The 16,394-nt window shown below is 46.8% G+C and overlaps 1 protein-coding gene across 3 annotated transcripts in view; it reads left to right on the top strand.

The window, feature by feature from the left end:
- Positions 1-16,394, top strand: part of adgra2 (adhesion G protein-coupled receptor A2) — a 57,713-nt gene that overhangs the window by 14,582 nt on the left and 26,737 nt on the right. For all 3 annotated transcript variants that reach the window (XM_014160104.2, XM_014160103.2, XM_014160102.2), the window contains exon 3: positions 8,778-8,849. In XM_014160104.2, coding sequence (XP_014015579.2) covers positions 8,778-8,849 — 72 coding nt within the window. The remainder of the gene's footprint in view (positions 1-8,777; positions 8,850-16,394) is intronic.

Below are 16,394 nucleotides of genomic sequence, written 5' to 3'. Positions count from 1 at the left end.
TGTGTGTGTGTGTGTGCACAAATGTGCATGTGCGTGTGTGTGCACACATGTGGGAAGGGCGTGCACGGCCACTGAGCCTAAAATAGGATTCCATCCTCCCCTCTCTAATTAGAGACTGTTTATAAAACCCAGATTTAAATTTTAGACTAAGGAATCACTGAAGGACTGCTTGCCATTTTACACTCAAACATATGCATGTGCTGGTGCATATGGATAAATCTGAATGTCACACACACACACACACGGACACACACACACACGCAACCACAAACCACATAGACTTACTCACTAGCCCAGCCTGGTTACCCAAGCACAATGCAGTATACTCTATAATAAGCAGTTCTATGTATCAGATGCAAGAGCTCACTCCCACATCCATCTTCAGCTTCAGGGCAGGACACATTGCACTCAACTGCCAAATGATAGTTTCAATTTGATATTCATCTTATGTAGTTCTTATTTTGAGTTGACCTTCCTTTAGTTTGGTAAATAAATATTGTCCATAGGATCTTACACTCTTTGGAAGTACACTGTATGACTTTCTGGTTTTCACAGCCTTTAACTGCACAGTAAGAATGACCCCTCACAGCTCTGAGAACAAGCAAACTCGCCAAGGAGATTCTGCTCGCTTTTCGATAATGCTCGAATAACTCAGTGCTTGTGATATGATTTTACAAAACCATTTGATGTGCAATTACATGGATACTCCTTTACATGACGGGAGATAAATAGGACTTGTATTACATGACGGGAGATAAATAGGACTTGTAGTTTGGCACGGCTCCTTATTCCCTGCTGGAAGCACACTGGTGGCTCAGGGACAATGGACACATTCATGTCTCGAGACACATTTACTGCTTAAGTGCTCGTTGTGCTCAAGGGCGTTCAGTGGCCGCTGTATTCACTGTGGTGACCCAAGCCTCTGAGGACAGAGCCAGTGCTCCTGGGCCACACAGAACTGCTGCCTGTCAGCGGTGGCTAACTACCACTGAGTGGCTGTGGAGGCTCCCAGGTCCACCTGATTCCACCTGTTATGGGTCTGGGACGTGACCAGGGCACTGAATGGTGAGTAAAGGCCCCTCAACTGGCCATCAGGACAGAGCCACCAGTCCAGTGCAGAGGCACTGTAAGACCTGCCCTTTATTATAAATCAGGTCTACCATAAACACACATTCTCTCGCTCTTTCTCCCTCTCTCTTTCTCCCTCTTTTTCTGTCTCTCTCTTACCCTCTCTCACACACGCCTGCACGCACGCACGCATGCAAGCACACACACACACACACACACGCATGCTCCTGCTGAGATGGGGCTCCTGTGGCTTGCAGCAGTAATTGGTCTGGGCCTTCATTAGTAGCAGGACTGAGGGCTGTGACATGTCACAATGAAAGTGTGTGTGTGCAAGTGACTAGACTCCCTCCCTCAGTAGCCAGCTAACAAGTGAACACACCCCTTAACCCTATATTAACCAGCTCCATGTGTCTGTGAAGCAGACCTGCTCCTCGTCCATGACTTGTTTACCAGCAGCGATATCACAGGATTGTCAATGAAAACCAGGCGCTAAGCTGGTCAAATGCTCACCAGCATTTCAAAAAGTTACACTCACATCCAAAGGCTTCATCACTGTACCGCCCTGTGATCAAACGTTATGTTGTGTAGTCTGTGAACGGCACCGTACTACTATGGCTGACCCTGTAAAACGACACATTTCACTGCACCTATCCAGTGTATGTGACAATAAAACATATATTTAAAAAAGAATTATACTCACACACACCTTGCAGTAGTTTTTGTTGAAGTAGTGGAGTGGAGCGGACAGCCTTTAGCTAACTGGCTAACTTTTTGGCTGGGGCTAGTCTGTTAGAGGCCAGCTCTAGTCCATTCCATGTGTATGAGGTGAGTGTGAGGAAGGTGCTATGTAATGTGCTGTAGTTTGGAAATTGCTTTTGATGAATTAGACGTGGCACTTCGAAAGACTAAGAGGCCTTGAGAAGCTTGTTAACAGCCAAGTGAAGTAATGGAGCTTTTAATATAACTGTGGGTTCACCCGCAATATTCACAGACCCAATCTGTCTGTCTGTCCTCTTCAGTCCAATTTCCAACCTCGTCATGCCTTTATTGAAAAAGAGTCTGCCATGTCGCTGCAACACAGTAACTGCTCTCCTACGCACTGCCAGGGCACTGAGTTCTAAAGCTGTAAATAAAAATTGCCCAAACTCAAGGAGATTGTTTTGAATAACTTTAAGCTATGTATGGGATTCTAGTGGAAGTATCCAGACTGAGAAGGTATACAAAGGTGCATTTTGTCTGCTTTAGCATTAAGAGACATGAAGTCACTTCTTCCATGTTTAAAAGCCTCATTCAAGTTCCTCTATAAATCACTTTCAATGGGTTATTGGATTTTAATGGCTACATTTTGCTGTGAAATAATCCAATCCTTTCAGTATAAAATCACCGTACAGATTAAACTGGATTGAATTGTGATGCACAAACTCTCCTTGAAAAGCTTTCTTATTGACGGCTCCTATTAGTCTTTTAATCTCTGAGCCAGGGCTTTATGTCGTGTGCTGAGTTTGTGGCACGTTACCAAACTCTTTCAAGGGTTCTTGTCTTTCACCTTGTGTGTGGTCCTATAGCAAAGAGGTCTCTCCAAAGTTAAATGATGTTTACACAGTGGCACATTAGTTGTTTTGACTCTTTATTACATTGAACCTGTACCTCTCTTTGTTTGCTTTGGGGACAGGGCCCATGGTCAGGGCTCATGTTGTTCCATTTGATTGTGTTTCCAGGGTGTTTAGTAGGACGGGCCACAGCCATGGCTGATCTTTGAACCCCAATCCCCTCTCCTCCGTCTCCTGCAGCCTTGGGTGTTTGTTTCTGGACGACTCTGTAGATGATCCGTGTTATGATAGAGAGGGAGATTGTTGTTGATGTTGTTGTAATGAGATGCTCGGTTGCCAGGTTAAAGATGGTTAATGAGCGTGTAGAGCTTAGCCTGCAGAGGGATTCTTATTAAATAGAAATCCCTCCTTAAGACTGTTATCCTGCTTGTGGTCGGCTATAGAAGCCTGGAGCTAAAGTCCCCTCTGCAGTGGAGACAGGGAGACAGAGGCTCCAAGAAGCCAGGGCATTTGGGAAAGCAGCAGAGATCAGGAAAATGGTAACATGGGACTCTTCATTCATACAGTCATCTAACTATCATCTAGTTAGTCTTTATTATGTTTTGTCTGTTTGTTTGTAACAACACTTATTTTCTTTACTTTTGATTTGATTGCAAGTCATAATGATCAAATGTAAGACTGTTAGCACAGGTATTTCATTTATTTATTTATTTTATTTAACATTTATTTAACTAGGCAAGTCAGTTAAGAACAAATTCTTATTTACAATGACGGCCTACCAAAAGGCAAATTAATGAGAGAGAAGGGCTAGAAACAAGGACATGATTATAAAGGGAATGAGACTGTGCTAGAGACATTGTGGAGCAGAATTAAAGTTTATTTTTACAACAATGTTTATTGGGAACAGATATGTGCGATTTGAAAGAGAGGATATCCTGTCTTGTTTGAGAAGAATTTTATAAAGTGGAGATTTGTCCTAAACCTGTTTTTTTCCCCTCAGCTGTCATTTGAATAGCTGTACATACTGTAGCATGCCTTCAGATTACCACCAGAGGAACACATATTCACTAAAAAAGAATACTAGCAGATGATGACCTGAAACCCAGTGTGGCTGTAGGCAAGCATGCACAAACACACAGAGAGGCACACAGAGAGGCACACAGAGAGGCACACAGAGAGGCACACAGAGAGGCACACAGAGAGGCACACAGAGAGGCACACAGAGAGGCACACAGAGGCAAGCACGTACAAACACACAGAGACACACAGAGAGACACAAAGAGAGGCACATAGAGGCAAGCACGTACAAACCCACCGAGAGAGACACCGAGAGAGACACCGAGAGAGACACACCGAGAGAGACACACAGAGTGAGACACACAGAGTGAGACACACGAGTGAGACACACAGAGTGAGACACCGAGAGAGAGACACAGAGTGAGACACACAGAGTGAGACACACCGAGTGAGACACACCGAGTGAGACACACCGAGTGAGACACACCGAGTGAGACACACCGAGTGAGACACACCGAGAGAGACACACCGAGAGAGACACACCGAGAGAGACACACCGAGAGAGACACACCGAGAGAGACACACAGAGTGAGACACACACCGAGAGAGAACACACCGAGAGAGACACACCGAGAGAGACACACCGAGAGAGACACACACCGAGAGAGAGACACACCGAGAGAGAGACACACCGAGAGAGACACACCGAGAGAGACACAAAGAAACACAGATGAACAGAGGCAAGCATGTACATACACACAGAGACACTCACAGACGTAGAGACAGACATAGACACTCCCTCCCACACAGAAACTCCGTCTACCCAATCCTTCACACCTGTGTGTGTGTGGTAACGTTGGAGCTGATCGGAGCGATGATCCACCCAGCTGAGGAGGTTTAGTCTGAGACAAACAGTAGCCTGGAGTCACCATTTCTCCTCTCCTCTTTCCAGAGAGGAAGGAGCAAAAATAAATCAGTGAATGAATACAATTTCGGACATGGTGACATGCCCTCATGTCTCTCTCTCAAAGGCATTGTGGGTTAAGGAAGCAAATTGAGCAAACCAAGAAATTGAGTGGCACGGCCTAGGGTGGGGTTGCTGTGGTTTGTACTACTGGGACAGGGCCCTTTGTCTGGCAGTCAGTGTGCATCTCACTGACTTACTGTCTCAGCCATGCACAAAGAGGGAGGGCTAAGGTATAGCATACCAGCAGTTTCTATAGAAACAGAGCTCAAGGATGGGATGTCTTTCTGTTTTTACAGTATGCTCTCCATCTCTCTGAAGTGACTATATCCGGTTGAGTAATCACATCATGGTACCGTATCCCCATTAGGAGAGACATGAGAGGAGATGAGAGCAGTATGTGTGCCTGTCACCAGGGCTGTGACCTGTACACGCTCAACCTCTAGCAACAACTGTAGACCTACTGCTCCAACAGCTGAATCATCTTGGAAGACCTGTCTCTTATCATTGGCCCTGCTGGTGTTCGATCTTCACTGAATGGCCTTAGATGAAGTGTCTTTATGTGTCCCCCAAGGCTGACCTGCAGCCCAGGGTTTACACACCGATATTAGATATCATTTCTGATCTCTGAAAGGCCGCTGGTCTTTAAGGGCCAAATGAATGAGGCTAATGCAGCTCTGCTGTACCTTAGAGAATGTCTGGATTGAGTTAGTGCACATTTCATATCGCACACCATAGAGCTGCAATTGCATTTGGAGGCAGACTAACTCAATGTGCCATCTGTCAAGGGGGCAGTCAGTGTGAAGACGCAGCAGCCCATTCAAACAACACAGGCCACTCTATCAAGTTCAGGGTGAGCAGCAGTGTTCTCCTCCTCCTCACTTCAGTGATGAATAGTGGATGTGACCCATGCTTTTTCAATCAAGCACAGACCTCGCTCATCGCTAGTGCTTCTAAAAATACTCCAATACTCTATACAGCCTTTGTGTATTTCGATGTAGCAGTGAATGTTTCTCATATTCCTCGCTTGTTCTCTGTTCCGGTCACTCCTGTCTTCCACCTGCTCATGGACAGCGCTCTGCTCTGTGCATCTCCTGGCTGTCCAGGAAGTGCTCTCCTCCTGACCCCTGACCTCTGTCTGCCGCGTCCTGAACAAACAGCTAATTGTCTGGTTTCCTGTTTAGCCTAATGGGAGGGAGCATACAGCCTATTTCAGGCTGTTTACAGAGCTCTGTCTCACCCTCGTTCTTTCTCGGTGTCTTACTCACTATTGTTTGTGTTGATCCTGTGAAAGAACAATGTGCACTCTGCTACAGACATCAGAGATACACGGGTGTACTAGACTAGGAAAATGATGTGCTGAAGTCCTGAATCGCCAGACCCTTTGTTTTCCTGGAAATGTACATCTTATGTTTCCACAATGTGCTTTACGCTACATGTTTGTGTATTTACTTTCAAGTTCTTCTGTGCAATGTAGAAAATACTGTAGGTTTCATTATATTCTGTTGAAATTGATGCGCTTAAGGCTAATAGTCTGAGCCAATCAGCTCAGTGTCTAAAACCATCAGACTAGCTCAGACTAGTGCTTGTCTATCACAAGCACCCACTACACAATCATGCAAAAATATGAACATGAACACACACATGCATGCACACACACGTGCACGCACTCAAGCACACAAACACACATGCACACAGTCCTCAGACTATTCGGCCTCTCTCTGAATAATAAGCTTAGTCAAAAAGGAACTCTCAGTATCTAAACTTCTGTGTTGAATTAAATGGCTTGTTGCTTTGCCAGATGTGACTGTCTGCTCTGCTATCTGTATTGAATTATTCAGGCCGTTCCGGATCTTCTGTCGCTTTCATCTCAGGCCTGCATCGAGTTATATGAGAGATACTGTGCCTAACTGAAGCGTGAGACCATAGGTCTGGAAGTCACAGGTTCAATTTCAGGCTACGCCCTAGGATGACAACGATACACATGAGTCTGCATTTTCTGCACATTTATTTGCATATGGATTTGAATATAATTTGTTTCAGGGAAAAAAAGGAAGGGAAAGCATTAGCCTAGTTGAAGTAGACGGATAGATAGCTACACATTTAGACAATGTCAGTATACCAATGTTATAGTTTATTTCTTCCAGTGCTAATTAAGTGACTAATGAGCAATGTATTCATTATCAACCCCTTAGTTGACAAAGTGACTGGTTGGTGCTGCACAAGGGGCGTGGTGATTAAATCTGTTCATTAAGTGAACAAAAAGGCGAGGAGATGAGGGCTGTGTTTTTATTGATGTGGCAGGAAGTTTGGGGACTGGCTGATTCTGCTGCATCTGTAAATCTCACAGGCTGTTCAGTCAGCTTCCTCTTTTAACACACACACACACACACTCGTGCTCCTCTCTGTTCCTCAGCATCGATTAAAAACACATTTCATCTCACTAACAGCCTATTAAGTGCCCCGGGGAATGAGGAGAGGGCGTAGTGAGTGGGGGGTGGGGGGTGTTAATGATGGCGAGCTGTCGCCTGAGCCAGGCCCCTGCTTTACTCTGCTTCCCTGCTGAGGGTCCAGGATCACAGAGACACGGTGTGGCAGACACACAGCCAACCTGACAGGACCCACGACACACAGCCGACCTGACAGGACCCACGACACACAGCCGACCTGACAGGACCCACGACACACAGCCGACCTGACAGGACCCACGACACACAGCCGACCTGACAGGACCCACGACACACAGCCGACCTGACAGGACCCACGACACACAGCCGACCTGACAGGACCCACGACACACAGCCGACCTGACAGGACCCACGACACACAGCCGACCTGACAGGACCCACGACACACAGCCGACCTGACAGGACCCACGACACACAGCCGACCTGACAGGACCCACGACACATAACCGACCTGACAGGACCCACGACACACAGCCGACCTGACAGGACCCACGACACACAGCCGACCTGACAGGACCCACGACACACAGCCGACCTGACAGGACCCACGACACACAGCCGACCTGACAGGACCCACGACACACAGCCGACCTGACAGGACCCACGACACACAGCCGACCTGATAGGACCCACGACACACAGCCGACCTGACAGGACCCACGACACACAGCCGACCTGACAGGACCCACGACACACAGCCGACCTGACAGGACCCACGACACACAGCCGACCTGACAGGACCCACGACACACAGCCGACCTGACAGGACCCACGACACACAGCCGACCTGACAGGGGCCACGACACACAGCCGACCTGACAGGACCCACGACACCGGGGTTTATAGAGTAGTGGGGGGGTACAGGCTTCAGGACCAGGGGCTGTGTCTCCTGAGCAGTTTACACTGAAAGGGAATGTCACCGCGGACCCTGTGTAGGACCCTGCGGAGGCCTGGCTGTGTCTGAGGCAGGTCAGAGGGTTAGGGCTGGCAGGATTCTGTAATGGTGTGGAATGTAAAGATGGCCTCTCTGTCAGTCTGAGCTGACTTAGACTGCACTGGGTCCCTATGGGCTGGCATGCCTGATTTACTTTAAATACTGTTTCCCATGATGCCCTTTGAGACAAAGTGGATTGCCTGCTCTGATCAGTGTATGCTGGTCCTAGAAAGCGCCTCACCCTCTTTTCTGATAAGGGCCCTATAAGCCAAATGATTTGCCAATAGGGAGAAGGGTAATTGTCATGTCGATCGCAGTCTTTCCTTTGACGTGGACGCTGTTGGCTTCTGATGTAAAAATGAATCCAGGATGATTATCATGATTACAGCTTCCTACCGCCCACTCCCACTCCCACTCCCACCCCCCAATCTCAATTTCCTATTTAGTCTTTTGGATTAATTGGAAACAGCTTAGTGTAATGTCTCTGGCCAGGGTAATCACGTGTGTGACTGCTGCTCGGGAAATCAACATGCAATTTGCTTATCCTCTCATAAAGATTCTGACCCTCTTAGAGGAGTCCTACTTTTATCTGGAACCCATTCTCTGGGCAATTGAGTTGTTGGTCATCTATTTCTCTGCTTTTGCACTTACTCCTTTCATATCCTAATTAGGGGTCTGACAAATAGATCTCGTAGGCTACTGTGTGTGTTTGTGCTTTTCAATATTTTTCATGAAGCAAAACTAATGATATCTTGGTTTTTCATTTTTCTTTACAGAATTTTGAGCAACAATCGGATCAGGGTTCTGAGAAATGGATCCTTTCTTGGACTCTACGTCTTGGAGAAACTGTGAGTACGCTTGTCATTTTCACATCATCTGATTCTGTCCTGGGGTCTCACTCATAGGTTCAACATTGGCAGGTTTAAAGACAACAGGTTAGGTGCTGTGTGCTTGGAGCCCATATGACCCCACAGAGACAGGGGGTCAGGGAGATCTATGCATCTCGCAGCTCGGCTATCCAGTGGGCTGGCTTCAGCAGGGAAGATGAAATACTGAGAGTGGTTATTTATGTGAAAAGATTGCATAATTACACCACCATCCGTCATTATCAGGGAAGCCCTGCTCTACAGGACAAGATAAGGGGATCCATGGGAGGAGCAGGCTGTTGGCGGTGCCTGCGCTGCCTGCAGCTCAGACTGAGGCAGCTGGCTGGCTGGCTTTACGCTCTGGAGGTAGGGTCTCAGTGCCTAGTTAGTTCACTGGCTGTTTATTATCGATCCTTACAGATAGATGACAGTTGAGTCCTCTGAGGATTTGATCTTCATCAGTGGCACAAAATGTCCTTGCTGTTGTCAACATAAGGACACAAATATAAAGGCTGAGTGACACTGATGAAGGGAGTTTTACATTGCGTCAACAAAATGAGTATACAGTGTTGTAGTGTACAGTATGTATGAAATGGGGCCAACAACTGTGCATGTCTAGGAGGGGCGGGGGGAGGAGGTGCTTAAGCAATATTAGTTCCACATGTCACTCTGAGCTGCCACACATGAAGTTAACAAGCTTTTCCAAAATGTTGGAAGGAAGACAAATATGGTAATTCGCTGCAGTTGTTAGCTTGTTAGTACCTACCTACTGGATCTCAACCCAGACATGCAGGTCTGGTAAAAAGAGCTAAATTTGCAGAAACTGCTAGACCCTTTGTTATTGTCTGCCATGTGAGCTACGCAAGGCAAGAAAACCTTCTTCTTAGGCTCTCTATTACCCAGAGGAGAAATCCTAGTTAGAGCCTCACCCATTTCAAGCTTAGTTTGCTCACCTTTATGACCTGTATTGTTAGACCCTTTAGCTGAGATTTGATTAGTGGTATGGGGCTTTGGCAGAACTGTTTGTTTGATGTAAAACGAGATGATATTGCTTGTTTTTGCAAGTGCAGATAAGACCCCCCAGAGTGCCCTGTGTTAGTGGGGTGGGTAACCTGAGCTTGCCCACTAACAGGCCCTTGTACCTGGGACAGTGGTAAAACTAGCAGGGAGTAAGGGACTGAGCAGGCCTGCAGGGCTACAGTACAACTATGATATAGTGAGAGAGACACAGAACCCAGAACAAACACATGCACATCATTACTGAAAAATGTACAATTTTCACATGTGGAAAAACACATGTAAAATCATGTGAAAACTTTTTTTTTTTGGAACACTTCACGTCATCACGTTTTCACATGTATTTTCATGTTTCACATGTGTAGTAACATGTTGTCACGTTATCACATGAAAATATGTAAAATGTATGTGGTTTTTCTGTAAGGGCGCACACACAAACACACACTAAGCAGGAGCTGTGGGCGTCTGCCGCAAAAGATGACATGATGTGAATCACACAGGGCTCGTTTCACTCCTCTGCTCTGACCTCTGACCTTCACCGGCCCTCTGACACACTGCACTGACCTTCACCGGCCCTCTGACACACTGCACTGACCTTCACCGGCCCTCTGACACACTGCAGTGGTGGTCTGCTCACTCATCTTGAGCTTCACAGTCTGTAACTCAGCATTTCATGACTTTCACTTAAAATTGCCTTCATATCAAAATATACCACCTTGACATAATTCAAAATCCAACAGGGCAAAGATGGATAGGAACGGATACATGTGAAGTTAAAAAACAAGACTGCAAAATGTATTTAGCTTATTGTCCACCTACTGTGCTCCTCCCCCTGCGAGCTACTGGGTTGTTTTGTTTTGTCTCTATCTTGGTCACCATTCAGGTCTGCTCATTATTTCCAGCCTGTTGTCTACATGTGCTTGTCATTTGGTCCAGTGGCTAGCAGTTACTCATATACTGTATGTGGTTAGCAGTGTAATCAGAGGCCAGCCCACGAGGGCCGGGTAACACACACCAGGGAATAACACCACAGCAGTCCTTCCCTAAATTCAGGAGGGCAACCAGACAGTCAAATGCACCCAGATTTCAGTGGATCTCAGTCTCAACTTCAGTGTCCGTCTACCTCCTGTGTGTGTATCCTATTATGGGCATCCCGAACTCCTCCATGCATAATTTCCAGAAGTCGATGTCTAAACAGACCTGCTGTCCCTCTCAGCCTACTCAGCCATGTTTGAAACAGAAGTCCAAGCAGAGGCAGAGCTGAGTATAATCAGAGCTGTGCTGTTATGAGTATGAAAGCACAGCTACAGGTCAGTAACCCCTCCTCCAACCAGAGCAGAGCAGGACTTTCCTAAGGCCAAACATACTCAAAGCTGCTATTGCCTTCATGGTCCCCCTGTGGCTCAGTTGGTAGAGCATGCTGTTTGCAATGCCAGGGTTGTGGGTTCGATTCCCACGGGGGGCCAGTACAGAGAAAAAAAAAAAAAAAAAAAATGTATGGAATGTATGCATTCAATACTGTAAGTCGCTCTGGATAAGAGCGTCTGCTAAATGACTAAAATGTAAAAATGTAAAATAAACTTCCAACTTGCCAAGCCACCCAAGTGCAGAGAGCAATTTAGCATTGTTTGTTTTTCCCTTTTACAGGATATCTGTGTGTTGTACTGTAGTTCTTTTTGAAAGGTTTGTATCCCAATATCTATAGTTGTATCTACTGCATACTTCAGAGTTCTAGTGTACAACACAGCTTTCTATTGTGCACACACACACACACACACACACACACACACACACACACACACACACACACACACACACAATCTCACACACCTTTCCTTGTACTCCCACCTCCTCACAGCACACCCTCTCTGATGGGAGCTGACGCAGGCCCTAACGAGGCGGGTCCACTAACGAGCAGGGACCTTTATGAGTTGTGGACAGATCCCAGCGGCCTGTCCTGCACTGATTTGAGGCGAAGTAATGAGAATAATGAGCAGAGAGGGTCTGGCTCCTGTCCAACAGGCCCCCACTGCACCATGGGACACAGGACAGCCAGGGCACAAGGGGCCCTCATTACCAGCCTGCTCACCCTACAGGGAGAGATGGAGCACAAAGGGAGAGGGAGAACAGAGGGGAGAGGTAAAGTGGAGAGGTAGAGAGTAGATAGGTGAAGGAGCAGGAGCACTGTGGTGGACAGGAAAGGAAGAGCTAAGTTAGCTGCATGAGATTGGTCTGCCAAGCAGGATGGAGCCAGTTCACAGCCTTTTCAAAAAAGTCACTGTTTGACGTGATCCTTCCTGACCTATACATTTCCTTCATAGCCAATCACAGCCATTCATAGTTATTCTAACCATGGTTTGTCTGTAAGAAATGTTTGGTTTGCAGTGGGCTGTTTTATCTCTTTTTACCCTCACTTCCTGCCTAGTTGAAGCCACTTCAGCTAAGAACAGGATATACACACTTGTTTGTGATTTATGTAGAAGGCTAAGAATGAGGGGATGTTTGCATTGAAACTACTGGTCATCGTTAGTCAAGAAGGGCATGGGAATTTGTAGATATGGAGAGGAAGACAGTATAGAAGAGGGTTAATGTCCTTGATATGATTGAAATAAGTCTACTGTGTCTCTGAAATACTGTGTCCTATTCATTCATATTTGTCCCGATAACATCAGTTATATAAAGTAGAGGCAGGAGCCTCTCAAGCTGTGCTTGAGCTCTGCTGAAGCAGACCTTGAAATCGTCTCTGCCATTCTGAGAAGTCAGGGTTAGGAACTAGGCCAAGTTAAACAACTTTACCATCCAACGCAGGGGAAGTGGAGACGAAATGGCTAAAGATGGTATGAAGGCTGTTGGTTAAAGAGAGTGAGTGCACCAGCAGTTTCCCTTATATAAAGTCTTGTTGTTTTCTTTGGTGGGGGAGATTAACATTATTTCCACAGAGGCTAAGCAAATTATACCTTGATGAGTGGGAGTAGTGCAGAGGTGGGCACTGCTTTGCCCTGTAAATCCAGTGGTGGCAGTGGCCGTGGCTAGGAGCCCTGCTGTCTAGACCCTCTGGGCACAACAGAGCAGAGCCCAGATCCAGGCTGCAGGAATGCTCTGATTTCAGCCACCCTCCCCAAAACAACCTGAACTCCTGGCTGGAGCAGAGATGGCTGGACACAGGAGTCTCATTTCTCACTAACCAAACAAATGAGCGTTTGTGTTGTACCTTTTCCTGCATACGCTTTTGAATGGCCCCTGTGAGGCAACAGCCACTTAATGAATGTGCGTGACATGAGGAGGTCGAGTGAGGAAGGGGTTAAGCGTGCTAGAGAGTGGAAACAAAAAAAGGGGGGGGTGCTGTTGGAGTTGATAGACTCCAGATGTGTCTGGAAGATAAACTGAAGGAACGGGGAGTGTTTGTATTGTAAGCTTAACTCAATCGTGGCTCTAGGGGTTTATTGAAACGGCGAGCAAGTCCTCTCCTAAGCTCATTACTAAACAGAATTCTTCATATGCCAGTGGTTCTTAAACGCACATGCAGCAAGTTTTATATGATTTCAATGACTTTTTCCTTCATAAGTTCTTGAGGTTTCTCCGTTTCCTTCCCCCCCCACTTCCGTTCTCACTCCTTTTCTGCTTTCCTCTTTGCATCTCCCCCTCTCCCAGTCCTCTCTGTCTCTCACTCTACCGGACGGTTCCACCACCCCTCTCTTTCTCTCACTACTCCTCTACTCGCTGCAGTCCGCCCACTGGATGCATTTTCTCACATCGCCTGTGATTGTGCTCCTTTTCATTGATATTTTGTATGAACGGCATTGTTTACCAGTTCGTTCCCTATGGTAGAGTTGGCCCACTCCTAACTCTGAATGAAGTATTTCCAGACTACTGTCTGCAAGCTCATTGGCAGAGCGGTGGAGGAGGTGGCCTATTTCTGCCTGTGTTTTTGTCTGCTTTTCAAAATTTTTTATGGATTTACTACATTTTCATATTTTCACTGCCTGTTTTATTAGGACCCTTCTGTTCATTTACTGCTGAAAACTGTAGAATATAAGAGCCGGCTGGTTTTCAGGACTAATCTCTGCACTGTTATGATAGTCCTACACAGGGGGACAGTTGTTCATATACAAACAGGGAAAAGTAGCCAACAAGAATGACAAAACATAAATCACCCCGTGCATTATAAATGAATGACCTCTATACTATACTGTCTATACTGTTGACGTAAAGTGAATTGTGGTCAATTCACCCAATTTCGTGGGTGAAGTTGTGTATAACAGGGTTGCTAACAGGACCTCATGCATACTAATGGCAATCAAGAGAAGAGCCAAAGTGGGCATTGCCTCCCTTTTGTCATCTAGCCCTGTTCCTTCCAGAACTCAGAGTTGGAGTCAGTAAGTCCACAGAGTTTTCCTTGGCAGAATAATCTCCTGTACCCCTAGCAGCAGACTAGAAACCTATAATCAACCTAGGAAATGTTACACTTCAAATAAAAGTATACATGGCTATTTCAGTACATCCTTTCCCCAACTAGCGTGCAGTTTGTACCACAGTTTAAATGAATGCCAGTCATGACCAGAGCTGTGGCCAGATTCCTTCAGGACAGTTAACTCTGAAGCTCTGTGACATGGCATGGTTGATATTACCCAGTGTTAGAACAGGCTTCTTTTTAGTTGCACCCAATATCAGATGTAACCACATGTACCTTAAGGTGAAACACTATTTACAGCATGATTTTAAATCACCTGTAGGTTTTTTATGGTATTTCCAACTGAGGGTTGTATGTATGTGCCAGTAGCCTCTTTTGATTGTGTTTTCAAGGGTAATGATGGCGCTTGTTTATTATTTGTTATTAGCAGGTCATTATTGCTATGACAGAAAAGGCTGCATGCGGTGGGGTAGAACTGCAGCTCTGGACTGTAGAACAAACCGACATGGCTAAAGCAACTGGTTTCCATATGAACACGAGCTAATGTAGATTAGGGATCTAATCTGAGGGGAACCAGACAAAGAAAATAAAGAAAATAATCTGTGGAAGGGGCAGGAAAGCAGGAAATTAGTAGAAAAACAAGAGCTCGGCAGATCGTGGTTTCCTGTTTTGGGGGAAGGCAGAAGTAGGTTTGGGGGCTGTGTTACAGAGCCCCCATTGTGAGCAAGTGTGTTGAGGAGTGGGGGGGTCTAGGGGGCCATTACACAGGGCCACCCCACATCCCCACCTGCCCCTCCCTACAGGGGAAAAGCAGCTAGTAAAAAAAATTAGAAATAGGAAACCGTAAAAAATAAACGAGCAAGGGCCTCTGTGCTGGAGACGCCAACGAGACAGGAAATGACACGCGGCACAAAAATGGTCTCCACTGACCTCTGTCGGGACCAAGGTGCCAGTTAACCATTAAGACCCTCTTTCTTTCTCTGTCTCATTATGAACACCCAAACAAACACTTGTTTCATAGCTCGGAAGGTTGATAGTGTGACCTGGTTGTGCATCTGTAGATAGGTACAGTATAGAAAATGGGGAATGAAATACCTTTTCTCTCTACTTATAAAAAACCTATCCCCAATTGAGTGAATTCCAGTCTGGGTGATAATGAATGGCTGTTCCGTGGCTTCAGTCATTCTCCCATTGCTCACCAGGGCTACGGCCTTGTTACGTATGCCTCTTGGAGAGGGAACGCAACAACCTGCTACAACTCAACTCCCCGTGGAGTGAAAGAGGTATGGGATTGTAGGTGTCACTGGAGCATTCCATCCCCTGCCACAGTGGGCCTGATAATGGAGCACTCCATCCCCTGCCACAGTGGGCCTGATAATGGAACACTCCATCCCCTGCCACAGTGGGCCTGATAATGGAACACTCCATCCCCTGCCACAGTGGCCTGATAATGGAGCACTCCATCCCCTGCCACAGTGAGCCTGATAATGGAACACTCCATCCCCTGCCACAGTGAGCCTGATAATGGAACACTCCATCCCCTGCCACAGTGGGCCTGATAATGGAACACTCCATCCCCTGCCACAGTGGGCCTGATAATGGAACACTCCATCCCCTGCCACAGTGTGCCTGATAATGGAACACTCCATCCCCTGCCACAGTGGGCCTGATAATGGAACACTCCCTCCCCTGCCATAGTGGGCCTGATAATGGAACACTCCCTCCCCTGCCACAGTGGGCCTGATAATGGAACACTCCATCCCCTGCCATAGTGGGCCTGATAATGGAACACTCCATCCCCTGCCACAGTGGGCCTGATAATGGAACACTCCCTCCCCTGCCACAGTGGGCCTGATAATGGAACACTCCCTCCCCTGCCATAGTGGGCCTGATAATGGAACACTCATCCCCTGCCACAGTGGGCCTGATAATGGAACACTCCATCCCCTGCCATAGTGGGCCTGATAATGGAACACTCCATCCCCTGCCACAGTGAGCCTGATAATGGAACACTCCACAGCCTGGAGCGCTATACAGCAGTCGTCTTAATTATGACCCTCTTGCTGCCCTGTGAGCACATCCCGTCCCGTCCCAGACAG

This window comes from Salmo salar, chromosome ssa20, assembly GCF_905237065.1.
Source record: "Salmo salar chromosome ssa20, Ssal_v3.1, whole genome shotgun sequence".
Lineage (NCBI taxonomy): Eukaryota > Metazoa > Chordata > Actinopteri > Salmoniformes > Salmonidae > Salmo > Salmo salar.
The sequence above is the reverse complement of the archived record's forward strand: the minus strand, read 5'-3'. Positions and strand labels throughout refer to the sequence as shown.